At 38.3% G+C, this 27,267-nt stretch overlaps 2 protein-coding genes across 4 annotated transcripts; one reads left to right on the top strand and one right to left on the bottom strand.

Annotated features, from left to right (window-relative positions):
- Positions 1 to 587: 587 nt before the first annotated feature.
- On the top strand, positions 588 to 12,162 carry LOC131778224 (alkaline phosphatase). Of its 3 annotated transcripts, none has more exons than XM_059094616.2 (8): positions 588 to 765; positions 7,207 to 7,539; positions 8,344 to 8,583; positions 9,190 to 9,426; positions 9,808 to 9,951; positions 10,182 to 10,289; positions 10,607 to 10,888; positions 11,557 to 12,162. In XM_059094616.2, the coding sequence occupies exons 1-8, from the start codon at positions 705 to 707 to the stop codon at positions 11,781 to 11,783; spliced, it is 1,632 nt and encodes a 543-aa protein (XP_058950599.2). In that variant the 5' UTR covers positions 588 to 704; the 3' UTR covers positions 11,784 to 12,162. The 3 variants fall into 3 exon arrangements, with proteins under 3 accessions (XP_058950599.2, XP_066028250.1, XP_066028249.1); XM_066172153.1 differs by lacking the exon at positions 588 to 765 and adding an exon at positions 5,437 to 5,578 and having other exon boundaries at positions 10,610 to 10,888; XM_066172152.1 differs by lacking the exon at positions 588 to 765 and adding an exon at positions 5,437 to 5,578.
- A 686-nt stretch (positions 12,163 to 12,848) lies between these two features.
- LOC131778242 (photoreceptor-specific nuclear receptor) lies at positions 12,849 to 22,624 on the bottom strand. Its single transcript, XM_059094639.2, has 4 exons — positions 22,504 to 22,624; positions 21,730 to 22,011; positions 16,682 to 17,239; positions 12,849 to 13,658 (listed from the first exon to the last, which is right to left on the bottom strand). The coding sequence occupies exons 1-4, from the start codon at positions 22,529 to 22,531 to the stop codon at positions 13,417 to 13,419; spliced, it is 1,110 nt and encodes a 369-aa protein (XP_058950622.1). The 5' UTR covers positions 22,532 to 22,624; the 3' UTR covers positions 12,849 to 13,416.
- Between the last annotated feature and the right edge of the window lie 4,643 nt (positions 22,625 to 27,267).

Raw genomic sequence — 27,267 nt, 5'->3', positions numbered from 1 at the left:
TTAAAGTTCACCAAGACAACCGCAATGGAGAAGATTTCGTTAAGGCTTGATCTAAGCCAGTTTAGGTTTGATATCCAAATTTATCGCAATTCCCCACCACTTTCGCATCGCCCGTTTACTCCCATCCCCTACCCCCTCCGGGGCACTGGGCGAACAGTCTATGACCCCTCAGCAAGGACACGCAAGAGGGTCTCGATGGGAAAAGACTCTTAAGGCTAACGGCTAAAATTTTGGCCGATTTTCGGATCATGATGGTTAATGTCTTTCCATTGTGGTTACCAGTTTACGATTAATTTTTTCACAATTTTTACGCCCAACGGCTAATTTTTTTTTAGCCATTTTACGGCTAACGGTTAATTCCAATTTATACCTCTAACGTATTTTGTTTGCAGTAACTAATTCTTATCCAAAAGAAAGTAAGTCGTGTGTTCTGAACTTTAGACTGAATTTTGTCTTAATTTACCTTAAATACGCCTGTTTTGAAGGCAGTCATTGCTGCTACGGACGTTTGCCCTTATTAGGACCAGTGTCACTTAAACAATCGGACAACGTAACTCAATATTTTGATTTCGTGACCTCCGCTGTTGTTAAATAAACACTTCATTCGGCTACATACCAAAATTTCATACCTCGCTTCATGTCCTGTACCTGGCTTTGACTTTTGACTTGTATAGATACCAGAGTTGTGCAGTGATTTAAAAACCATGGCTGTTGACTGCCTGTACGTAAAGTTCTGTTTCTTTTCCTTGGTTTGCGTATTAGCAGGTAAGTCTCGATTTGAACGCAGCAAGATGCAATATCATAAGCTTGTGATATATAGATTTCAGCCTCCAACGGCTTTAGTTTTTGAATTGCAAACTTTTTCATCGAGTCGTAACACAAGAGACGTATGAATATGTTTTATCTCTGTCACTTTTTTCTTATGTCTGCTCCACAAAACCCTTTGTTTGTAGCTTTTCAGTTTTTTTAGGGGTTGCAATTGCTTTCGAATTCCGCAGCATCAGAACCTGCATATTAGGGCAGACTGGCGTCTTGGATTATATGGGAATCCCTCTGGCTGCGCGGTTTCCCCAAAATCCCTTTGATGTCTTAAATCTGATGCTATATCAGTATTTTGATCGTTTACGAATGACTGTCGTCTATTAATCTCTAACAACTGTAATGACCTCTCTGTATACCACTTGTTGTGATGTTGCTGTCTTCAACGAAGATTCCTAAAACTATTAATTTTAACTACAACTTCGAGGATAGGTTATGAAGGAACCTTAAGCAAAAATTGATCGAGATCCCTGTCAAAAAATAAAATGGCGGAATGATGCTTATCATTGAGACTCGAGAGTCGCCGGAATCTACAAAGAAACTTCCGTCGAAAATGTTCCAAAACCTATAAAAAGAAAATTTCTCATTCTCAATTTTCGAATTTGCTGTCTTTAGTCATTGGTGTTCTTTTTATCATCCCTCAAAGGCAACTTATACGTTCAGTTGCATGTGTGGCAGGCTAGAAATGGATTGTAGTTGTGGCTTCCATCAATCAGTGGCTGTTAGCCTCTAGTTCAGTCGTGACGCAAAATTTTCCTATGGTATCATGTCATGGGTGATTAAGATTAGAGTACGTAGTACCGGCTACAGCTGAGACCGTCTCGGGTAGTCAGTGCATCCAGGTGGTCGCTTAACGGGCATCAATTTTAGTTAAATACAGATATCACACTGATTTCCGCCTATGTTGAACAACACGGAGCAGAAGTCTGAACCAAATTGTTGAGTTCAGTTGCAGTCAACCATTATGTTTCACTTGTTAGAATCTAATTTTGTTCCAAAGCGCGCATTCAAAGAAAATCGCGTGATCCGATGACGTGACGCGCAACGCGAAACTGATGGAGGACCCCAGGTAGGTGAGGTAACCCGCCTGGCCGTGGTCGAAAATGAAAATGCGTTTACATGCAGTCTTACAACCCCGAGGTGCTGGGGTGAGGTTTCTTAAGGTTGTTGTTGCGCTTGCAATTAGGGAGTTTGAGCGCAGGCGTTCCAAGCTCACATCTCGAGAAAGACGAAAGATTAATTATCGGACATGTATGTATTTATTCATGAAAGCGTCACGCGTTGTGTTACGCGGTGTTAGGTTACGCGAGGAATCGTAGACTTAATACGTTACAAGGAATGGTTTGGGAAACGAAATAGAGTCGATTTACAACGCAAAATATTCCGAAACGTGAACATTTTGCACTCCTTGTGAGTCCGTTGCGGTTTCTGGGGATTTCTGCCATGAGACGGCTTGGAAATGTACAAAGTTTTGAAACATACGTGTTTAGCTTTTGAGCTTTTTGCCGTGAACGCGACCCCGGTTAGGCGGGTTACCCCACCTTGAGACGTTTACATGGCAATTTGTCACTCTGGCTGACAGGGTTATCCCTAAGGGCAACCCTAATTTTGCCCAAGAACAGTGGGTCTCTAAGTAGACCCGAGAGTTTCGTCTGTCATCCAAAGCTAGATCATTCAAAAATGCGTCTAAGGATTGATAATTTGATTTCAGTATGTTTATGGGGAATTGAAAAAGGTGTCTGTCAGTAGAGCTGTCCGCCTACGAGAATTATTCGAATGGAAAATGGGCTAAATATCGGCTTAAGGGAGAGTTAATTAGCGGATGTTCGTTAGACTATATATTTCTATTCTTCTATGTTAAGCAATCCGCTTACGAGAGGGTTCGTTAGCAGAGAGTTGATTGTGGTTAAAACTGTCAACTTGCAAAGGCGTGCAAGCAGAATCTACAAATTATTCTGTTTTTCTTCATTTTTTTTAATGTGATGCTATGCATAAATAATAATGGCAATAGTGAGATTTTGTCAAAAGTTGATTTATATTATGACTACACTCATTCATCGTGAAATGTTTATTTCGTATGGGTCAATCAGTCTTCTAATATACGTATCCTGCACGAGTCAGTCAGTCTTCTAACATTCGCCTCCTGCATGAGCCAGTCAGTTTTCTAATATACACATCCTGGATGAGCCAGTCAGTTTCCTTATATACACATTCTGGATGAGCCAGTCAGTTTTCTAATATACACATCCTGGATGAGCCAGTCAGTTTTCTAATATACACATCCTGGATGAGCCAGTCAGTTTTCTAATATACACATCCTGGATGAGCCAGTCAGTTTTCTAATATACACATCCTGGATGAGCCAGTCAGTTTTCTAATATACACATCCTGGATGAGCCAGTCAGTTTTCTAATATACACATCCTGGATGAGCCAGTCAGTTTTCTAATATACACATCCTGGATGAGCCAGTCAGTTTTCTAATATACACATCCTGGATGAGCCAGTCAGTTTTCTAATATACACATCCTGGATCAATCAATCAATCAATGTATTTAGCCCTTTAACTCCCAGATCAAATTTGTCATTCTCCTTACTGTCAACCATACAATTCTTATAATGTTAGTTCAGAGAATTTAGTATTGGATCAACTAATTATCCTCTAATCGCTATTTTTCTTTCTCATCACTTGTCTGCTTAGTATTGCATTGATCCTGTGAGGAGAAATTCTCTCTTGCTCACTCGTGGAAGTTAAAGGGTTAACGTGGTCGGTGCGCTCAGCAAAAAAGTTAGTTTACAGGTACGCCACGTAAAAAAAGAAACAGAAAAATGAAAAAAAAGCCTTTTGAAGGTGTATAAATTTAAGAGAAGTTAAGATTACAAACTAACTAATATTAAAACATAAAAATTCAACAATGTTTTGTCAAACTAAGTTAAAAATATATAAATATGAAAATTATAAAAACGGTAAAAACTGACTAAGAATCGACTCACACCGCAGTCAGAGTCCCATGAGATTTAATGTTTTTAAGTTTTTTTTTTAAAGTAGTGTATGTTGGACTCTTCCGAGACTCGTCGGGTATAGCGTTCCACAAATTCGATGCAGCGTATCTCCATTATCTTAAGACGAAAGTGGTTGATTTTACTTCTGGAAGGTCAAAGTATTGTGGTTCCTCCTGAGGTTGTAAGTGGAGCGCCTTACTGTTATGAGATCACGTAAGCTTGCAGGTCCTGCATCGCTGGCTAATATCTCAAAAACAATGGACAATATTTTCGTTAATCGTTGTTCACGAAGACTTAAAAGACTGATACGCTTACAAAGATCTTCATGAGGCGAGGACTTATCTCTGAAAACAAAACTGAGCGCTCGTTTGTCCACCATCTCTAACTTGTCAGCGGACTTCTTATTACAGAAGTGTCACGTTTCGGAACAGTGATTAAAGTATGGTAGAATGAAAGCTTTATAAAGATCCCTTATGGTCTCAAAAGGCAACATTTTCTGCATCATTTTTGATACAGCGATCTATTGACTGACTTTTCTACATATTTTTAGCGGTATGCTTTTTGAAATTTAATTTGTCATCAATTGTTGCGCCAAGAAGTTCCGTTGTGTGGGATATTGGAAGTTGTGATTCGTCACACGTGAACGCTGGCTCATCAGTTCCTTTGTTTTCTTCCTAGCACTATCGCCTGGTATTTTGAACTGTTCCTCTTCGCGCAATAAGATCATTGTTAATTGTTTCTTCAACTTTGGAGAGTTCATTGTCAGCGTGAGAGATTTGAGTGTCGTCGGCGTAAGTGGACGGAGTGCTCTTCTCAATTACATATTAAAGATCGTTCATAAAGATGATGATCTGGATGAGTCAGTCAGTCTTCTAGTATATGCATTCTGATGATGAGTCAGTCAGTCTTCTAGTGTACGCATCTTCATACAATCTTAACATGTGTACCCTAAAACTAAGGTTTCTACAAAAAGAACCTATGCTACGCCAGATACGAAAAGCCACAAAAAAAACCCCTTTTAGATGTGGTCATAGATGTGTTGAAATGTATGTTTGTATTAATGCAGCAGGACAATATCCCGAGGAATGGGTAAACTAACCTAGTTGCACAACTAATCACAAAGAAAAAACGAGGATTGTAAATATATTTTAAATTAAAAATTACAACAAATACTAAAAAAAAAGTGGTTAAACATTAGACTGACCCACCGAGATTGATTTAATTTTCCCGCGAAACGCTCGAAACGTTCATGATGCCGCGCGAATCTCTTCAAAGTGCCATCAGAATATTAATTTCTGACTGATTTGTTTCCATGTCACTTAACCCTTTAACTCCCAAGATCTCATTAGTTATGCTCTTTACTGTCTGCCAAACGATTCTCATTATGCTAGTTTGGAGAATTTGGTATCCGATCAATTAGCAATCCAGTGATTGATATTTTTCTTTATTCTCATCACTTTTCTGCAAGATATTGTATAGATATAGTAACGTAAAATTCTGTCTTGGTCACTCATTGTAGTAAACATTTTTCGCCGACTGAACAATTCTTTAAAACACGTGCACGCAACAATGACACCTGTTTGTGCTTTAAAAGAACTTAATTGAGAGAGAGAGGTCAGATCGAATAAATCAAAAGTATAAAGGGACGCCAATCTCGGAACTTAAGATGAAAGTTTCCTCAGGAGTGCTTCTCGTCGTGGCTATAATTTTTATCTTGACGTCTGACGAAAACGGATCAAAATTAACAACAGTTCAAGGTAGGACAGCGTGATTTGATTCGGATGCACGTCTGTTGCAGCCTGTGGAACCACGACAACAAATTTGTTCCAGTCGTGATTTTATTACGGTAATAGAATTGATCTTCGATCAACTTTAACTTGGCTTTAAGCCTGAGAAAATCTAGAAGCAAAAAAGGAAAGTTTGAAGGTGTGAAGTTACTACGCAACAAACAGAGAGTCAAGTATTTTGTGTTAGTTTATCGCGCCTATCGTTTACAACCCACGTCAGCTTGTAATATAAACAGTAGTGATCGAAGTAAGATATCAAAAGTAAATTTGTTTGAAGGTTTGGAATTCAACAGCCAACGACAAGGATATGATCAATTTGTTTTACACATTGTTATTGCAAGGGCTCTAAATTAATTCCCGCGAAACGATTAACATCCTTATTGATTGGTGCTTATTTATTACACAGCATTTTACGGATATGAAGTTGAGTTCAGTCTAGAATTCTAGAACGAAGTCTAGACCACTTTACGACTCCTTTAGGTTAACGACGTCATCATTTTGCAAAACAACTTGAAGTTGGATCGGTAAACAATTATACCACAAGCTTTCTAATAAAAAAACAGGACTAATTTCCGTATACATCGCCCTCTGTTTCACGTGAACAGAGAGTGGGGCGACGGTGGCGTGATGCATGTGAATTAGTGACTCAGCAAAACGTTGTCATGAACACCGACCTCCTCTCGGACCTTAAAAACGCCAAAAAAATTCTATTGTGGTTACAAGGATTTACCAATATGGATACTGACCACTGAAAAGATTAAAACACAGAGTTTTGCTTTGCGGGAAAGAGGCGAGAAATCTCGAATGTGCAAGATAAGCCCATCTTTCCAGCCTCGGAGGCCAATAACACATGACTTGCTTCATCATACCCACTCGTGTTAAGCCAGCCGAATAACGAAGAAGTAAAATTGTATAAATAAAAGGCATTGACTATGGTAGACATAATTTAACTGAACCCTTTTACTCGGAGAGGCCTAAGATGGCTTTTTAACATGTAACTTGTACTCGCGATTTCAACACATCATCCAGCAAAAGTCTTCAAATTCTCTTAACTAAGTTAGAAGCAACCTGTTAAAGCCGGAAGGGAGAATTACCAACCAAATCATTAGAGTTCAAAGGTTTCGTAACTTACTCGTGCATAAATTTCCGAACCGAAAACGAGCCGCAGTTTGTTTACTAATGTTATGAATATCAAGTAAAAACTTTGCATGGGAAAGCGTCTATGTCAACGAGTCAGTCATGGAAAAGTCGTTGATAAGTTCCTACATCATTTGATGTTTAGCTCTCTCCAGCCAGTGAGTAAGACTTTAATCGATTCGTTCATTGGAGGCCTGTTTTTTAAAAAAACTCCTATATAATCTTTTAGGGTTCTCTATTGAGGGGGCAATAAACTGTGGAGACCTGTTTATTCTCACATAGAGCTCGATAATAAATCAATAGCGTTCTGATTGGCCATTGTTTGCGCGGGAAATTATAGTAAAAATAAACAAATCATAAGAGTGTCAAGGATCTGTTTTATCAACGGATATGGGCTTCTTAAGAAGTTAGGTACGCAATGCATAATGTAATGTTCATTGTTTTTTTGTTATTTTATCGAGGCGTAAACGGTGATATTTTTGCAAATCAAGACAACAATCCCTGGTATAAAGAAGGTGTCAAGCTTATTAAGGACAATCTCAAGGTGAAACCGAACACAAACACTGCCAAGAGCGCAGTTCTGTTTTTGGGCGACGGAATGGGTATCAGCACCATCACCGCTGCACGCATCTTTGATGGGCAGCAGAAGAATATGAAGTATGGGGAGGAAAATGTTTTGAGCTGGGAGGTTTTTCCCTGGTCAGCTCTGGCAAAGACATATACCGTTGACATGCAGGGAACAGACTCCGCAAGTTCTGCTACAGCTTTTCTGAACGGCGTAAAGACAGACGAAGGTAGGTGACCAAATTTGATGATGGAACAAACCAAGCGACATGGAGCAGAGGTAGAAGACACTCTACCTACGTTGGATAAGCATGCTGGACCACAGATGGCGAAGGTCCAAGTTCGTTATCTGGTCAAGCTTATTGTGTTGTGTTCCTAGGCAATTCTTTTTATCCCCCTATGATGCTCCTTTCCCATAGGATCCGTGCAAATAGGTAACGCAGTGGTAAATGATAATTAGTTAGGAATACGCGTCGGAGCTTACTCCTCACCCTGAGAAAAACAATTTGCCCTCCGTGGAATATTAGCCTTTTACTTCTTTTGGAGGTTGCGATTAAAGTCAATAGTTTGGATTTACAGCTTTGTAACTAAGGAGCACTGCTGTTGTAAAAGGGTAGTCGCTGTAAGGAATTTCTTCTCAGAGGGGTCCAAATGTTTAGAGAAAGCAACTTACATTGCTTAAGGCGCGCAGGAGAAAGACTCGGAAACACAAAAACACGACAACTAAGAAGAATACACCTCTATATGAATTGTATTTGATTTATATATGATCATGTGAAACTGGATCACCCACTGATAAGTATAAAGGTAAAGTGGCCCACCCACCCGGAGCTTATCCCGTTTTCCTTAATACGAAGTGACTAGGAGTATACCCCCCTCCCCTTGGGTGGGATGCTAGTCCATTGCAAGGTTTGAATATTGTTGGGGAATGCATAGCTGGCCTTTGTTCCACTTGTTAGATATGACGTCATCCATAATCAAAATGGTAATTTTCTTTCAACATTTTTATCTTATTCTCTCCGATTCCCTATCAGGAGTTCTCGGTGTAGACGAATCTGTGAAAAAAAGCTACTGTAAAACTATGACTGAGAAAAGTAAAGTTGTGTCGATCCTGACGCTCGCCGAGAGGGCTGGGATGTCCACGGGAATCGTTACTACCACACGAGCCACTCACGCGACTCCCGCGAGTTCTTACGCGCACTCAGTTAATAGAGATTGGGAAAGTGACAAAGACATCAAATCAAAGGATGATGGAACCACATGCAAAGATATCGGTAAATAAATGAGATTGTATTTAAGTTGCTTTAAGGGAGACTATATCAAAAAGACCAGTCTTCCAAGGTCAGCATACCTAGGTAGGAAATAAAATACGATTAGCAGTGACGTCAACTATTTATTAAGGACAGTGCCTGCTGTTGCCACTGCGCACACGCCCAGCGTTGTCTTGAAAGGTTCCATTTTTAAAGTAATTAAGCTACTTTGACGGCTTCGTTTCGTTATGAAGCGGTTCAATTTTTGGGATGCAATGCTATGGTTGACATTTGTTCTGTTGATTTGTTGTAGATTTAAATACGTTTGGTGGGGTGTAAGATAGGAAAGTCGTCAAAGTCTACAGCGAGGTACTATTAACCGTGCGAATGATCCGTCACGGTCACTGCGTTTTTTCCCTTGGGGAAAGATTGAAAATGAATAAGACGTGGCGGTTTTGTCCCTCCTGAAGGTGCTTGAGGTCCACGTTCTTGTTCAGTGTGGTGAAGTCGCGAAACTAGAAGATCTGAGGCTCAAATTCTCACAGAAAACCTTTAAGTATTCTTTATTCCACACATAATACACATCTCTAGTTTTTCACAATTAAATTTTTTTTTGTATGCTTTCTCAAGCAACGCAGCTTGTCGAGTATCCTCACGGTAATGGTATAGAGGTTGTCTTCGCCGGGGGACGGCGGGAATTTATGCACAAAAACCAGTCAGACCCAGAGTATCCGGAAAAGAAAGGAGACAGGCAGGATAACAAAGATCTGATTAAACAGTGGCTGGAGAAATATCCCGACTCACAGTACGTTTGGAACAAAACTGCCTTCGACAAGATTGACGCGAATAAGGTTAATCGCGTGTTAGGTACGTCTTCTGAATCCGTTTTTCCAGACATGGCATTATGGTCGTATCACTAGTACTATAAAAAAAAAAAACGTCATCAAAATACTCTCTGACCCGCAGTTATACATAAGCTTTCTCCCAACAGAAAACCAAATAGAACAATTTGAAGGATATAAGAATTGGGGCGAAAATTGTTGAGGAAAATGGTACATTTAGAAGTGGCGCTTATGTGGATACTGCGTGTTATATTTTTCGTTAAGTTATTTATTATCAATAACCTTTTTTCTTTTTTTTTTTTTTTTTTTTTTTCAAAAATACTCACGAGGTAATGCACCTCAATCCTAGTGGTAAAATAGTAAGATTAGCATAAAGAAAAGGTTTATTCTTTCGTCTTTGTTACAGGACTCTTTGAGCCTTCTCACATGCAGTACGAATCAGATCGAACCGCCTCCAGTACACCTGGAGAGCCGTCAATTGCAGAGATGACTGAAAAAGCCATCAAAATACTACAAAAGAACCCCAAGGGATACTTTCTTTTAGTCGAAGGTATACATTTCTCATTGCATAAACGTAGATTTCTCGGTCTTAAAAATCGACAATAAACTGATCTAAACCACCCTATATCCTGAACGCATGCGAGAAATCACGTGTAAACTGGAAACAAGGTTGCTTAAAAACCTGACCTTGTTTACGATAGAGTGCCTTTATTTCACTTCCCTGTTTTAGACAAAAATTTGCATCAAGCTCAGTTATCGTGTTCTCTTTTCTATCCACAGGGGGGCGCATTGATCATGCACACCATGATGGCTCGGCCTATAATGCACTTCATGAATCCGTTGCATTCAACAAAGCGGTTCAAAAAGCAAAGGATATTGTGAAGACAGGTGAATCTGCAGAATTCTAAGCTCACTTTGCTTTGTTATTAACTATGATCTCTTATTAGCCTGAGACAGACACATAGTATAAATTTTCAGCAATTTTGTGGTAGCATGAACAACAATGCTGTTATGTGGCTCATAGAAATTTAGGTCAAGTGTTACTTCTTATCATGAGAGTTTTTTATATCTAGAGAGACTTGAACAGAAAACCCTCTAACAATCATGAAGTAGAAAGTCTGCCTTTTTCATTGAACCCAGTTCAAATCCAAGAATACAGTGGTTTTGTTTTATTTCGCTCTTGTTTCGAAAATTGCTTCTTTTAGAAGACACCCTGATAACAGTGACCGCTGATCACTCTCACGTCTTCACAATCGGTGGCTATACAAAGCGTGGGAACCCTGTGCTGGGTGTACAGGTACAGGTAGACGGTAAAGTAGCCAATGATACCTTCGGTAAGACATATACCTCCCTTGGGTATTTCGACGGTCCCGGTGGATTGAATGGTTCCCGCCCAGACTTGCGCGGTGTAGACACAAAAGCCAAAGACTTCCTTCAGCAAGCTACCGTCCTCCTTGATTATGAAAGTCATGCATCCGAAGATGTTGGTAAGAATTAGAGTTGGCAAGAAACGATCAAGCTTAAACCTCTCCTTAGCTCTCTCACTCCAAGATCTCACTAGTGATTCTCCTTATTGTCTGATTATGATGGTTTTTTTTCTGTTGAAAAATATGCCTATCCCTACATCACCGTTTCCTAATGTTTTCGTAGTGTTTTTCTTTTTAGATTTACAAAGGTTTACAAAGTTTCAAAATTTTGCGTTTTTTTCTGGCATTTCTGATCTGCTTGAAGAATGAGTCCTACTCTTGATATGACATCGTTTGAGAAAGATTGAAATTTAGAAGCGAGCAGTCAATCTACTTTCGTCACTTCTTGGTTAAACACATGAAATGCCGATAAAATAACTAACTAAACTAGTCAGAAGTCGCCTCGTAGTCATGTGCCTTTTTAAACTTGGTAAGTCATGATCTCTTTTTCCCTCTCGAAGTTGAGGCAGAACGGACTCAACCTCAGATAAATGTCAAAACGTGAGGATTTAACCAATTAGTGACGATCTCTTTTTTGCGGAATTTCTCGAGTTAATTAAGCGATCCGGCCTACCGAAAAAAGGAAACTAGCACAGATTACGTATGAACTTAGGGGTAACAGTTTTCAACTCCTCAACTACTAAACAGGTTATAGAGAGTAGTTGTAATTTGTCTTGTCGTATTTCCAGGGGTTTTCGCAGACGGACCTGGTGCTTACTTATTCCATGGAGTAGTGGAACAGCCGTATGTCTTTCACGTGATGGATCACGCCCTATGTTTGAGTGAGAGTAAACAGGATACATGTGATAAGCACGTGAGCAGAGGTGGCCCGAATCCCAAAAGTGGAGGAAATTCTCTCTCTATGCCCACGGCAATGTATGCTCTGTTAATCATAGCCGTGTGGATTTTTCATTGAGTGAAGGTCACTTTGCTTTGCGATGGGATAGTTTATGACCGGTTTTGTTGCAAGTTGAAAACTTCTCTTGTTTTGCAAGCAAAGTCATTTATGCTCAAATTGATATTTACCTCTTCACACCGCTCTCTTTTTTTATTGAAACGTTTTGCTTAAGGTGTTGATTTGTAAGATTGTTTTCAGCAATGAAATGAAGAGTCTACCCATAATCATTGATAGTTAATGGCTGTAGCCAAAAACAGTTTAAGCTAGAAAAAGAGCACAGCCGTGTAGAGATTAGTTCATTAAGCGATAATACCAAGATTTGTTACAATCTGTAAATTGCATGCTTTTTTATCGGTAGTTGTAGCACTGATTAAAGATATTTGCGTACTAATGAAAATGCAACTTCATCCCTGAGACATATCGAGAACACAGTTTGGTCATACCAGTGTTTATACTGAATATTATTCATATCCGATTAATTGAATTCCATTCTCAAAGATTAACTCGAAAGACCAGTTACTCTGAAAAGGGCCGAGAAACGACCGGGGAAAATATCACGAGCTGTTTCACACTTCGGCGCATAAATCAGCGTAAGTTTTACTTGTTCAAAAGCGGATTCCTAGTGAAAAAGATAAATAATCCACTTGTGAAGAAAATAACTTATGAAGCAACGTTTGTTGTCGTGGTGAAACACCAAACTAGGAAACATATGGTAGGACTAAGGGAGATTTACTTATCATAGAGCTTTTCGATAAAGCGTCGTAAAACAAAGGAAAAGTAATCCTAACGTCCAATTAGAACAAGGAGTCTACTTAAGGAGACCAGGAACTGAAACGAAAAAAAAAGAAACAGCCAATTGCCTGAGGCGCGGGAAAACGCGGGTGACCAAGTTGCAGTTGGTCTGGTTTTGCATTTGATAGGTTGAGATATTGCTGCGAACTTTTTGACCAATCAGAAGGGGGAAGCAAATCCCATGCAAACACGGATTGCCTGCGACTCTCAGGTTACAATCGCTCTATCATGGGAGTTAAATGGTTAACACTGAAACACAACTAGAGCACAAGCAATGTAAAGATTTCTCACTTTAATACAAATCTACATCAGTTTCAGTCTATTTTCCAGTAGAGGAGGTTGTACAATGTTTCCGCAAGTGCGCACCGTCGGTTATCATCGAATATCCAAAGCTTGCTAAAGAAGCCTTCAGTCATGTCCTTACTCTAAATTAAAGATTGGTTTTATCTCTCCTGAAAATTGAAAGTTGTATTCTTTATCGAAGAACATTGATTTTCGTAAGTTGTCCTTCAATGACTTCATGTGTTCTTTATGGACAACTCTCTGTGTTTTCAGTTGCCACAAGAAGAACGCGCAAAAGTGCGTTTTATTTCCTAGCTTACATTAATTAATTGTTTGTTAACTTACGGTCAATGTTCTTTCAAGAGCCGATTTATATTCTATAAACGAAAAAGTGAATGTGGCTACGATTCACTAATCATGACTTGTAAAGGTTGCCATCTCTAGTATGATACAATCTTAAAAACCATACAACTTTCGAAAAGTAAGTCACTTCGACCGAGCAGCTAATGTGGTATAGGTTGTCTTTGTTCTACGTAAGCGCTCGTATTTTGGTTATCGATCTATGAACGAGTCCTGTTCAGCTTGACTTGAACATGTCGCAAAGCAAGCTCTCAATAGCCACGCTCCCGATCGTTTGCCGGAAGAACAGTTCTTCAATAGTTTTAGGATTCACCATCCTCAGGGACGGCAGCATCAAGAGAAGCTTCCCAAAGCGAACTTGCTGACCGGGAAAGTGCCTCCTGATGTAATCTCCCAGCATGATCTGTGCTTGGTCTTGATAGCACTCCACTTGCTGTGGATCTCGCAGTCCTCTGAGCTCTGATTTTTAGGGGGGAAAAACTTTTGTCAGCGAGGACGGAACGGTTGGTTAAAGATTAGTGTAGACGGGGGGAGATGCAAGATTATCTGGAAGGGATGTTTTAACATATGGAGGGAAGGTATACCAAGATATGTTGTTAATTTAAAAAAAATTCACTTTCATTGACCCAGAGGGAGGTTAACAGATGGTTTAAAGCAAGTTTGAGGCGTGCATCTTTCATATTTGGCTTAACCCTGCGAGTCGGATAAGTTGTCCTCGTGACTTGAATTCTCATACAATTCACAGTAATATTTTAGTGCAATAGTGAATGAGTAAGTGAATTTTCGGACGGGCTTAACAAGCTGTGTGATAAGCTAGCTACTTGAATAGAACGTGATGTTTTACTCGGTGTCCACTGATTTCATTGACGCTCAAAACTGAGTTGACCACAACATTTGATATCGTTATACACAATGAAACGCCCAAGGAGTACCGTGTATGAGAGTAATTACAAAATTTTAATAAATTAAAGTTCTTTTTGGGACACTAGCCATGTATATGTAAAGGATTATTTACTTCATGAGAGCTTTTTTAGTCTTAGTCAACAACGATCTAGGAACGAGGAACACAGTGTTGTATGTACATCGCCTAATGTCACGAGAGATGTAAAAACAAAAAAATTTCCTAGTTAATTCACTCAGTTGCCCGTATGCCTATGTAAAGAAAACAGGTCAACCTTCATTTGACGACCGAGCTTTCAGATAAACAAACGTAAAGAAATCATGTGAACAAAACTTTTAGGGAGTGAGTTTTCTCTTGCTCTTTAAGATTTGAAGAAGAGGACAGACCAAATTTATTTTCCCTCATCATGCTACCCTTCAGTTTACGGGTGTATCATGTTATGTCCAGCTTCATTTCGGCATTCCTGTAAAGTTTTCCTTTCCTAAGACGTGTCTAAAACGTTTCAAAAACAGTGTCAATTGAAAGTTAATGAATAAGTCATAAAAAAGCTTTAATAAAATCACTGATTTTTACCGACTTGTATCGTGACTTACTTAGTAACGTGGTAAGTTGGGTCAGAATAGCAGTAAATTGGACATATTACCGAATAAAACTTGACATTCGAAGCATGACGGGTGGTAAAATGATCCCAGATTATTTTTTTATTGAATTACTCTCCAAGAAACACCTGTTTTTAGGAAAACCGCAGAGTAAAAATATCCGTCACGTTGCTTTCAAGCCACAGACACTAAAGACGAGAACTTTCATTATTTAGCATTGTTAGATATTATGTATCGATACAGAGACATTCATTTTATCATGCACTTTTAGAAGAAAATCGATATTTTTGCGTCATAGATTTCCTCCAATCCTGTGATATATAGAAAAAGTAGATTTGATATATCCAGAACTATTTAAGCTTTGAGTGATTCGAAAGTGTTTTGATATTCGAAAGTTCGAAAATATTTCATACCTTCTCGATTGTTTTTCCATATGCTAGGAGCATGCAACAGAAGAAAGGGCAGGAATAGAAAACTATACGCATTTAAATTTTTCAGTGTTTTCCTTGTCTGGTAACAACTGTTTTCTATTCAGAGCTTGTGGTGTGTAAACATCAAATACCTGCCCTTTACAATGCCGCCCAATTTTGGACTGCAGGCTGTAGATGGTAATCTTAGAGTACTCCATTCGAGTACCAATTTGTCTTGTTGCGGTATGTTCCATTAAGCACTTTGTTATAATCTCTATCCTCTCAAACCCACGTCAACTTGAAGTCCTTTGAAGAAACTTCGAACTCCGACAGTGGAATAACGAGACTCTAAACTATTTGACAAATATAAAAAACAAACTTCATATGTTTTCAAGTTTCTCACAAAAACACGCGTTGTTGCACTGAAGATCCTAAAACTCTCGCAATTGGTCACAAATAAATTGAAAGCTAGATTTCAGGCCGCCTGACTTAATGTTTTATATTTAAAGGCAAAATTATTCGATGCAGATAACAAGTCAGATGGGGTTTCTGCGACATCATAAATATGAAAGAGTATAAGTTTCATATTTGATTAAAGTTAATACGAGAAATTCACTACGGTCGTAATTAGGCATATTTCAATAACTGAAGCACACAGTCTTATTAAGAAATTCAATCATAGAGAAATGGTTCTTTTAATTATAAATGAGAAGCAGTGTAGGCTTGTTGCGCGCAGCAAAGCGTATTGTAATTAGCGTAAATTAAGCGGCTTTGATTTTTCTATGATATGGTTATTGATACGCACAGTTAATAAAGAAGAACTAAAAAACTCCCTACACGAGGCTAATCTTCTTGGCGTTTTAATCTAAGTGGTTAGCAGCGCGCGACTCCGACCTACACAACATGTGCTCGTGTGGAGTTCCAAATAGATTACTTGTTTCTAGAATAAATTTTACTTTCAAAATACAAGACTTCTAATTTTGAATCATTAGTGGGGTTTTAAGAAAGGTCAGACCATTAAGAACAAGAACGCCCATTTCTGTTACAAGCACTCAGTGTAAATGCTTTCTAAACCCAATCCATCACAAGATAAAGACCTCAATGAACCTGAGGCGTATGATAAGCTATTGTACCTTTTGCTTCGTTGTTTTTCTTTAAAAACGTGTCAAAAACAGTATACAAAGCATGGTTTTAATATTCTTCTGTTTTGTGCCATCACCAAGTAGAATAAAAGTTTTGCTTAACATGAAAATTAAAAACTTCCACATTTAAATAATAACTTTTGGAAGCAGTACTTTTCTTCAATACTTCATAATGTATGTCCTGTTTACATCTCGTAAGACATGTGAATATAATTTTTTTTCGAAAAACTGCTATAGAATATATTCCTACGAGAGATTATTCGGGGGGATTTATAATGCGGATTTTAGTGAAATGACGATATGATTTCTTATTTATTCAAGTTTTTTGTGAGATGCACATCAGCTTGACCACGACGAATGGGACAAATTAAACATAAAAAAAGGCAGTATATTCTTTTTAACGCTCTGATGCTAAATTCTATCAACTCACCGGATTTAAAAAGAACCACTGCTTTCAAACACGCAAACTCCGCTTCACCAACTTGGAGACTTCGAAATCGCGCACTGATTTCTTGCAGCATACGAATATCGGCCATAGTAGCGACAATCTTTTCCGCAGGCGTGTTATCCACATGCATTCCTGCCGCGGCCAGGAGAGGTGCTACCTCGAGAGGCATGTTCCACTGGACGGCTCCCATGATAAATAACTCCCTCCAGCCTTCCTCCAGCAAAATAACTTGATCTCTAAACGGCAAATTCACAAACGAAGGGATATTTCGCGCCCACTTTACTGAGATAAACAACAAACGCGCTGCAGATTCACAGATGGCATCGGGTGTCGAGCAGTACAGCGAGGTAGCGATTTCTTGTTGCGATGGATAAGGAATTCCTGGCGCTTGATGCCCAAAGCGATGTACGGCTTCCCGACAGGGTTCCGCGACAATCAGACTCGTCAGGAAGTCACTGTTCACGAGTTTGCTGGCGTATTCATCCCCCATGGGCGGTTTGAGAAGGCGAGCGGAATTTGGTTGTCTTTCTTGTTGCACGGCTAGAAAACGACAAAATAAGACAATTCGTTTGATATTTGTAGCAAAATATGAAAAGAATTTGGACGTGATTCTGCTTCTAAAACAATCGCCGGCAACAGATAGAATGCCACGGTAACAACGTGCGAGAAAAGGGATTTTTAGAATCTATATGGCGAGAAACCTTTTGCGGAGGTTTACGATCCATGGTTGCCATATAGCAATAATTAAGATAAGATTATAGGGACCAAAAATTACAGTACAGTTTATAGTTTAGTAGTTTTGAAAAGAAAGTCCCCTCCGAGCATGACGGGACGTTTTCTTCCCACAGTGAAAATACAATGTTTTAAATTCAAAATATGTTAAGCAGCATAAGTCTTTGATTCACTGTAGTCAAATTTATCGGTTTAATCAAAAAGTTGGCATGTTTCATTTAGCGCTTGCCTTGATGCGTATTTGCTTTACACGTGCAAGACATTTTAACCACGCGAAACTCTTGAAGAATGGGTTCAGGTTAAACTGTATACCTATTCATTGCAATTTAAAAGAGTGAAAATACAAGATATTGTTTTAGGTGACATTCGAAGTTATATAACCGTTGAATGAATTTGTTAGAAGGTCATGTCACTGGATTCCGGCCACAGGAGTTGTTTCTTTTCCTAGAGAATATTCATTTAGCGTCGACTTTGTGATGTATATGCCCGATAACGTGTTTGAGCGCACGTAGCTATCTGTAAATTTGTTATTGACAATGCAGACCTAAGAAGTATTAATAGATACAAGCTATGAAACCTTAAATAGGAAATATTTAAAATTGTCACCACCTTGAGTAAAAATCTTGTTTGAGAGTGGCAGCAGATATTTTATTCATGCGGAAGCATACACAAGGAAACACCTTTGCAGAGACATGCTTATATTTTTCTTTTCTTTAACTTTTAATTTGTTTACCGAGAAGTTGCATATCATTCGACTATTTGTGGCGAACAGCCATGGATATTTCAGTCTTAAAATAAAAAGATATCTTCTTAAAATTAACTATTCAGGTAAATTGTTGATCAATTTTAGGAAAGTGCAAAATGGTTGTTTAGAGGCCGTTTCAACATTGCTTAGACATACCTTTGCATCCTAGAAACGAAACGGCCTCTGAACTTTTATAAATATTATGAAAAACTACTGCCTCATTTACACCGTCGATAACTCAATATGATGAGAAATTGTCAGCCTTCAAGTCATACTAATTCTGGTCGTTTTTTTTGGCTGACAAAAGTCTGTGAATCTAGGAGACCGAACCAACCGGTGCTTTTGTTTGGATGAGTTCGAGTGCTTTGGCCTGGCAACATACTGAAGATTGTCAATGGCCACACATTGTACTTGCATTTTCAAACCCAAACTATGAGAACAATAAAAATTTCGCTAGAAGTTCTCTTAGTAGAAGAGTACATGTTCTTTTAACAGTATAAACCTAGGAAAACGATTCACAAAAGGTTTTTTTTCAATTACATTATACTTGGCGCACGGGCCTCTCTGTTTATGACTCGAACAATACAGCGGTGTTTTAGTGACACGTTACTTAACGAGTCTTCACATGGTTTGAAGTGCTTTCATTACGATAAAGCCAGAAAAACATCTTTTAAATGACTCGCTAATTTTCAGCCCTCTCACCCCGTGGACTGTTACCACAGAGACCATCCAGAAGCAGAACATTCCCGCATTCATTCCGTGGTTATGACTTACTGACAGCATAAGAAAAGAAAAAGAACACCCTATTTATTTGTCATTTCAATGCCATTTTTAATAGTAGTTATGTCATTGATTTTCTGCGACGTTCGTCTGACTCTTTCAGATCTGACGTTGAAAACCTGTGACCCATCTTTATGTATTCTAGATCTGTCATCGACGCAAAGAATATAAAATTTTCGCAGTTAAACATATTATTTCGAACAAAATTAGAATGCAGTGTCAGTTCTATTTTGGATAAAAAAAACCTTTCTGTAGCTTTCTTTTTTAAAACCCTAATTTTTTTTTATTTCCAGTTAATATTGAAATTGAATTGCACATGGTTGAAAGAAGCTCTATGATTTGGAGAGTTAAGTTTCTCGACTTTATGAAAAGCGGTTAAGTTTTCTAGCGTGTCTAGTTAGTTCTCAGTAGACAGGAAAGGTAATATTCAACCTGCACGAACACTGCTATTTCAAAGAACGTTAAAACAAATGCGTTTGCTCGCAAGCAACGTAAGTGAGTTGAGGGCGCTGTTTTCTATCAAGGAAACTTGTAACGCATAAGAATTTCTGATAACACTAATTTTTTGTCGCAAATTGATTGTGGCTTTAAAATACTAGCAGCGGATAGACCTCCTGCTTGTTGTTCATCAGCGACATATCTTCGTAAAGGAAGAAAATATCTTGGCATTTAGTGGTTTCATAAAAAATCTTGGGCTTCATCAAATGAGTGCTTGGAAAGCAGCTTTTCACACGCAACTCAACAGCGTGACGAGAAGTTTGCGAAACTTTTTTTTAGAGGGAAGTCGGTGCATTTATAACATTATCAAAACTCGAGAGGATCAGATGACATAACAACCTGTTTATAATCGAGTTAAATTGTAATGTCTCATCCAAGACAATGTACAGAACGAAGCATAGAAAACGAGAAACCATTGTTCACTACAAACGCACGTACAACACAAAAGCTGTTTCTTAAACATAGCATACTATACGGAACCTTTAAGCAACTTACGTTCTTCGAAAAGAAGCTTAAAGGCGTCGAAAACGCGAATTAATGGCGAAAAATGGATATTTTCAGTGAAGGCGGGTTTTCAGCAACATCAGTAAGAATATCGTAAAAAAAAAAGGCGTTTCAATATTTTTAGGGCGCCACGCGTTTTTGTTTACCTTTGGATCGAGTTCCCACTGTCCGTCCCTATATTACAATAGTATATCACTATCGATATTAATCTATTCAAAACAAGCGGCGTGGAGGTTCTAAATTGCCTAAATTTCAAATAAACCATAATTGTGTTAACACCGGTTCTCTAGCTTGGCAAGAGTAATTTCTTTTCGTTGAGAACCCAGTTTGAATCAAGACACTGCTTTTGCTTCGAAGCTGTGCAGTTTAAGTAGGCTTCAAAGTCCGAGTTGCACAAAGTTTTTTTTAAACCGAGAAATGTATTGAGAAAAGACAATAGGAGCATTTGTTTCTTCACTGAAGAACTCAGTTTATTGTTTATCAAAGAATACGGGTGAGTTTCCTTTGAAAAGAAAAACACGGTCTGTCTATTTTAATGAATGGAACAAAATGTCTTTGCAATTGATCTGGTGATCACCTGCGGTAAACGATTTAGGGCGACATCCCAACACATTCAATCTTTTTCGCCTCCCAGAAGCCAAGAGGCGAATTTTCTGATGCACTAGTAGCTTATGTAGCGCCCTTTATACATTACAACTAAAGGAAAGCATCTCCTTCTCAAGGAAACCACCAACTGTTTTTTTTCCTCGTGAATCATTTGAAAGACCTGTTTTCACCTGTGCTCATTAGCTGGACATATGTCCTTCTCGGGAATGCCGCAGATTATCACTTGAAACAATTTACTGTTTTTCTAATCTGCCCGAGATATCATGCTAGCTTTTCATTAGGACACATTTATTTACTCATTTCGTTGGGAAACTCTAATTTCTTAGAGAACTACATGGCCTTGGCTTAGAATAAATAAACTTTAATTGCGAAGGTTCTTAAACCGCAGCTTGCGAAAATACACAGTGATTTGTTGTCAGCAAAGAATGGAAGGAAAGTTTGACGTTTCCTTTTTATTATAAAGATTAATTGGAACTAATTGCTGTCTTCGAAATTCAATGTATTTAGGGAACAATGTGGCTCCACCGGAGTATCAAAATATCATCTACCAAATATCTATCACATTGTCAAATTAAAGAAAATTCCGAAATACCAAACATTGTAAAATACGGTAAAAACCTTCGGGCGCTTTCAATCTTTATCAAACATATCTTCCCTAATTCAACTTACACATCAAACAGATTCTTGCAAATCGACTTTGGGAACTTTTCGACAAAATTCTGCAATTTTAACGTTTTGGATCTCCCAAGTAAACATTCTGTCGCCAAATTAAAATTTAATTTTTTCCCAAAGTGAAAGGAAATGAAGCGCATTCCACGCTACAAGGAAAAAACATCACAAACAAAATCAGCTAGATTCATCATCGCTTCAAATTTTTTATAAAAGCTTTCCACCTCCCTTGAAACTTAATGATATATTTTAGAATGAGTTACAAAACAAACACGTACAATGCGTTTTGCCCGTCGATTATTCGACAATGATACACTGGAATTAGGTTAAGCCCCTCTCTTAAGATATGTGCCAAAAACGAAAACAAATTTTATGATCGGGGCGAGTTTTAATTGCTTGGCCGTCCATTGAGCCACTTGCGGGGCGTGAGCGTGTTGCGTTGATGATGAGCTGATGGCGATCGAAAAATAACTTTACGAGTAACTTTCTCACTTACCAAACCTGTTCATCTTGACATCGAGGCATTTCTGAAACCGGCAAGCTTGACACTGATTTCGTCGTTTCTTGTCAACAACACAATTTCCGTTGCCCTTACAGGAGTAGACCATGTCTCTTCGCACGCTACGCATGAAGAAACCGCTACAGCCATCGCATGTATAAACTCCGTAGTGCCTTCCAGACGAAATATCCCCGCAAACTTTGCACAGCACTTCGGGTTTACGCTCAATCGATTCTTGTTTCTTCGGGGAAGAGCTCTCGCGCTCCATGTCTCGCTCTTCTGAATAATGCGATAGTCAAAACAAAAAAGTCACAAAACCGTTGAATGAGTGTCGCAAGACCCTAAGTGTCGAAGTTTTGAACTTGCTTTGGATTAATTTCAAATCTATCTGAGCAAAATAATACTCCAACAAGGCAGCGGAATAGAGTTTAGCCAAAGAAATATTTTTCACTGGTATAATAATTTTGGTTTCCTGTGATTCCATGGAAATGGAATAGCACCAGAGGAAGCCTTTCCCCAGGCGTAATTGAAATACCAAGACGAGCTACACAGTTACGCGCCGTCCGAAGTGAAAAAAATAAAGACGGAGTCTACATTTTTGTAGCGGAAACATAGCTACACCTCAGTGTCGTATTCTAGCTAATGGGATTTTAATTAAAAGTAAAACCCTTTAAGAACTCTAAACTTTTAAACTCACTCCATGAAAAACTTCCGTAGGCTTGTCAATAGAATACCGAAAGAATGAGTAAACTTAAACTCTCTTCGTCCTACCTACTACGGTGTGTTGTTCGACCTCCATGTCTTCACCGGACCAAAAAGCGGCGAGTAAAAATTGGCGAATTCCTCTTCGGAGGTCGTGGCGTTTTATAGTCTCTGACGAATGGTAAAGAGGCTTTTGGACTTGTACACTGCTGTCGCACCTTGTAGTTTGACTAGACCAGCTGCCAGGATAATCACGTGACCCACCTGAGCAGTGATTGGCTGGTAAAGCTAATTAAAGGTGGGTGCCTCAAATGAAAGACCGTGTAGATCGCTAGCATCTTTGTAATTTAATCTGCTCATCAATGACTTTTGTTTGGGCGGTAAAGTGTTTTCGCAGCTTTTTTACACTTTTATTCGCCATCAAAACAATTAGCGATCCATTGCTTTGAAATGTTGAATCTATGTATATAGAATCTGTAGATAATGTGTTCGACACGTGCTGTCCAAACAGGAGCCATATATCGTCCATATTGGAAAAGTTTCTTGTCCGCAAATACTTTCCAAACAACTTTCTCCGAAGACAGGGGGAGCTACAGTTGTATGGCTTTATTTTCGCAACCTACGTTGCAAGACATCATTGTATAACTTTAATTACAGTATCACCGCATTCAAAACTGCTTGTTTTCTTACAAACGGCTCATATCACACCACGAAATTTAATTATCGGTACGCATTATGTGTTTAGAGCACCGAGTGTGAATATAGGTAATTTGTGGCACGCGCCGCCCCAGAGTTTTCTTTTTCATTGCGAGGGTCTTCGATTGGCTTCCACAGAATTGAAATGGTTTAAATTTTAAAGCAATGAAATAGCTTCCTTCTTTTACCGATAGAAACCCCAAGGAAATCGATGTCAGATTTATTTAGGAGTTGCGTTCGGAAATTGCCCAGTGTCTTGTTCATATTGTTCTAGTCACCTGCCAGTGCTATATGCGTCAAGTTTAGATTTCATAATAATAGCCAAGTGATTTTTTTTCACACCGTTGTCACAAGGATAGGTTTAATTGTGATTTGATTTAGAAATTTTGCATCCGACTGTCAACAGGGACTGTGATATTAATAAAGGAGGCATAAACTCTAGCCTTGTGCTTATCTTTTGGTAAAGTACAAATGTTTTAAACCTTAAATTGCCCTGCTGTCATCACCGTTCATCTAACACTACGAGGAAATTGTTGCCAGTGCTTAGATTATACATGTCCGCGGTTTTACACGTTTTGTAAACATAAAAGAGATATTTTTCTATCACCAAGATAAATGTATAATTGATTAGAAATATCGATACGACATCTTAGCAGGAAGGGAATCTTCTAATCAATGGCTACCGGCGAAATTAACGCGTTTTACCGCACAAAGTATACATTTTTATTTTTACATCCGCTATCACTGTAGCATTTTGACATTTTTCGATAATTCTGAGAAATTTCACTCTTGTTTTAAGTAAAATAAGGGAAAATACGAGTTTTTTTTCAAGCAGTCATAGAAGCGAAAAGAATACAATGAAAATAATTTACCGCTCAAGATACTCTGCCAAACAAAACACGATTGTTTCCAAGATGGAATTAGATACATTCTAAGCCAATTACTAAGGACAAACTCCCAGTGGCTACAAAGACACTTGAATAAAATTTGATATTTCCAGATAAATAAAGACCTGATTATGATCCGTTGAAAGTTTACATTAGACTAACGTCCTTCACCGCAGCAGATGGCAAAAAAGAATTGGCTTTTACCCTTGAAAATGTAAACTCAAATTTCCTCTCATTCGCATTTGTTTGCTCATTCTTTTCTCAGTCGGTCTAAATTGAGATGGCCGCTGTCCTGAAGAATAAAGTCTTTGTTTTAACACACGTTTTTTAATATCATTTTAATAAACGTGCACAGCAGAAATGTCATTCACAGTGCCAAACAAGCCATCAGATAATCAAAATACCTCGATTTATTCCAAAGTTTCATAAAACTACACAACTTGAGACGCACAAACCGGTTGCTTTGGCTCTCTATAAATCTCTTAATTTCTCTCTCTTCCTCTTTATTCCCTTTTTTACCCGAGCAGTAAATTTAACAAAGCTATTTAATAGAAGATGGATCATTAGACAGGTAGTAATGATTCAGTTAAAGAGTTACGCTGGTCAAAATGTGTTATTTTAACTTTATCTGATCATGAAACAACTTCAGTTTTTCTCATGTCAAACCATCTCTTATCCTTTTGCTGAAAGCGCACATTTTTTTTCTCAAAGACGGTGTATGAAACTTTTCAGTACAGATTTTATGACGCACAAAAATGAAACCGAAGTTTTACCGTGGAATATGTTTTTTCATAAAATGTCCGCGCGCTTTGCGCAAAGCGTCTAAAATTGTCCAATTAATATTTGTAAAGAAAAAATAGAAAGTAGAGTAAATATAACATGATATCTGATTGCTTTCTAAAGATGTCATACCCACAATTTAAACCTGAAAAAAAGCGCAATTTAATTAGACTAAAACTGCTACATAATTGGCCATTTTCTTTGAATTGGTTTTTAATTCCGGCTTATTTTACAAAGACAGAAAGTGGTTTATTTACTTTAACTATTCACTTTCTGTTAAAAGGCGCATCTCCGGCGTCTAATAAGAAATAAATTGGATGTGAGTTTTATCCTCCGCTACATCTTCGACACTTACCCTGAAACAATGCTAATGTTTTTCACCTGCACTGCATGTACTTCCCTACGATTTCCGTTCTTGAGGAAAGTATCTCTTTTGTATCTGACTAATAAACCTTACTGTTTTTTTTTTTTTTTAAATTTTATTTTTAATAGAATTTCCAGTTGTCCTTCTAAAGTTCAAATTTTACATGGGTGGAAAAATTAAGAAAACTACCTTCAATGTAGAGGGGATAGTCTCAAAGTTCATGCCGCGTTTTATGATTCTGTGAATTTGTTTGCTAGCAACCAGCAAACATAGATTTCGTGCAAACGAAAAAAAATATACCAATTGGCATCCGTTTTCGGGACTTGTATACTGACAAAGGGAGATTCGCCGTTTCGTTTGGAAGCCATTAGTCAGTAAAACCACTGGCTGAAAATCAGTTTTTAGATATATGTTTCAAAGTTCTTTTTTTCTGCCAAAGGAAAAGATAATTTTAGTTTTCGTCAAGTTTCCAAGAAAATAAATGAAATACGAGAACGTTTGGTTTATTTCTTTCGTGGTCTTCGCAAATTTTCCACAGCATACAAATGCAATAAGATTGAGCTACTGTCATTATCATTATTTTAACTTTTGCCGGTCCTTGAAGCATCGTTGCTTTGTGTGACAAAAGACGCTGATTTAAAACCATTGCCAAAATCTAAGTGAACATATCCCTTTTTTTGAGAAGAACAAAGGATTAGATCTGCATTTGTTTCATATTTAGACAAACGATTTATTTCTTAAGGCCAATATCATTTTTCAGGTACTTCTTTACATCGCATATTTATTGAAATACATGAAGAATAGCTTTATTTTCTTCCAGTTTCATAACACGGGCCTCGATAATGATTACAACAACTTTCATTTAAGGTCAGTTTAAAAACGATTGATGGCGTGAGCGCAATGAGAATGTAACATTCTATTCCAACCAAGTCAAAGAAAATAACTGAGTATAACAAATTACGCTACGTGTAAGATACAAATGTTGATACTACACCTGATAACCAGTTGCGCAACGACACTTTTAAAGACCTTTGGGCTGCAGGACGATAACACTTTGAATTCAAAGTCCTCGAATTGTAGAACTGGTGCATTATACTGGCGGGAAATTTACCCTTACCGTCAGCAATATCCGACGAGTTTTTGCAAAAATCTTTTCCTGACATAAACTTGATACTTACACGTTAGCATTTTTTAAACCTTTCCAATGACAAGAGGCTTACTTTGGTCCGATAATCACGACTGTCCAATTTTTGCTCCTCATAAAAGGGCTCAACAACAGTTCGCTAACAATCGCGTGTCCGAGGTCGAATTCATCCAATAATCTAAAGTCGAGATTAAATTGTTTAATTGTATTCTTTGATTATGATGGAAGGCCTCGAAACCAAGCGGCAGTTACCCGTCCCAGGTAACATATGAAGTTCCCCGACCGCCCCCCCCCCCCCTCCCACTTACCCTTCATCCAACCCCCCCCTTACGGCTAAAGGATAAAATGTTGGGCCATTTTACAGCTGGTTATGTTATTTTCTTTCCGTTGCAGTCATAAGAAAAATTATTACGGTTGACTTTTTTCGACTAACGGTTAAATTTCTCAATTTTTACGCCTACCGGCTAAATTTTGTGGCTGTTTTACGGCTTACGGTCAACCTCATTGAGATCAGTTATCACTTTAAGATAGCGCTATGTACTTCTCATATACATTCATCGTATTGAAACTTCTACTCTCTCTCATTGATTCGATTCTTATCACATTTTGGACGGAGAAAGTAAAGAAACCCAATAGCTGGTCGATAATTAAAACAGGTTGCAGAAAGAAAGTTTAACCAACCGTATTTTAACTCAAGACATTCTTAATTAAATCATAAAAAAAGCCGTTTTATTGTATGGTACTGAGATCTGAATTTGAATTAGCAGGGTGTGTGTGCACAGCGATTTATCTTTAACAATCTTTTCAATTTTCAGCGGCAGAATACATATTTGATATTTGTACAACTGACACACACGATTTAAAACAGTTAGCACGGACGCACGTGTCACCAAAACAAGAAGCCGCCAGGGCATAAAATGATTCGAAAAAAGAAAACGACAAAACTAGCGAACCGTTCTAGA

The sequence above is a fragment of the Pocillopora verrucosa genome, chromosome 9 (assembly GCF_036669915.1).
Source record: "Pocillopora verrucosa isolate sample1 chromosome 9, ASM3666991v2, whole genome shotgun sequence".
Lineage (NCBI taxonomy): Eukaryota > Metazoa > Cnidaria > Anthozoa > Scleractinia > Pocilloporidae > Pocillopora > Pocillopora verrucosa.
The sequence above is the reverse complement of the archived record's forward strand: the minus strand, read 5'-3'. Positions and strand labels throughout refer to the sequence as shown.

What these genes read in the sequence shown, in the direction of transcription:
- LOC131778242 (XM_059094639.2), bottom strand. Translation starts at nt 22,531, where the DNA reads ATGGAGGTCGAACAACACACCGTAGTAG. An exon ending in TGTCAAGATGAACAGGTTTG is followed by an intron (nt 17,240 to 21,729) that starts GTAAGTGAGAAA and finishes GTCGTTTTCTAG; the next exon opens with CCGTGCAACAAGAAAGACAA. An exon ending in AGTGGTTCTTTTTAAATCCG is followed by an intron (nt 13,659 to 16,681) that starts GTGAGTTGATAG and finishes CCTAAAAATCAG; the next exon opens with AGCTCAGAGGACTGCGAGAT.
- LOC131778224 (XM_066172152.1), top strand. Translation starts at nt 5,488, where the DNA reads ATGAAAGTTTCCTCAGGAGTGCTTCTCGTCGTGGCTATAATTTTTATC. An exon ending in CGGCGTAAAGACAGACGAAG is followed by an intron (nt 7,540 to 8,343) that starts GTAGGTGACCAA and finishes ATTCCCTATCAG; the next exon opens with GAGTTCTCGGTGTAGACGAA. An exon ending in TCATGCATCCGAAGATGTTG is followed by an intron (nt 10,889 to 11,556) that starts GTAAGAATTAGA and finishes TCGTATTTCCAG; the next exon opens with GGGTTTTCGCAGACGGACCT.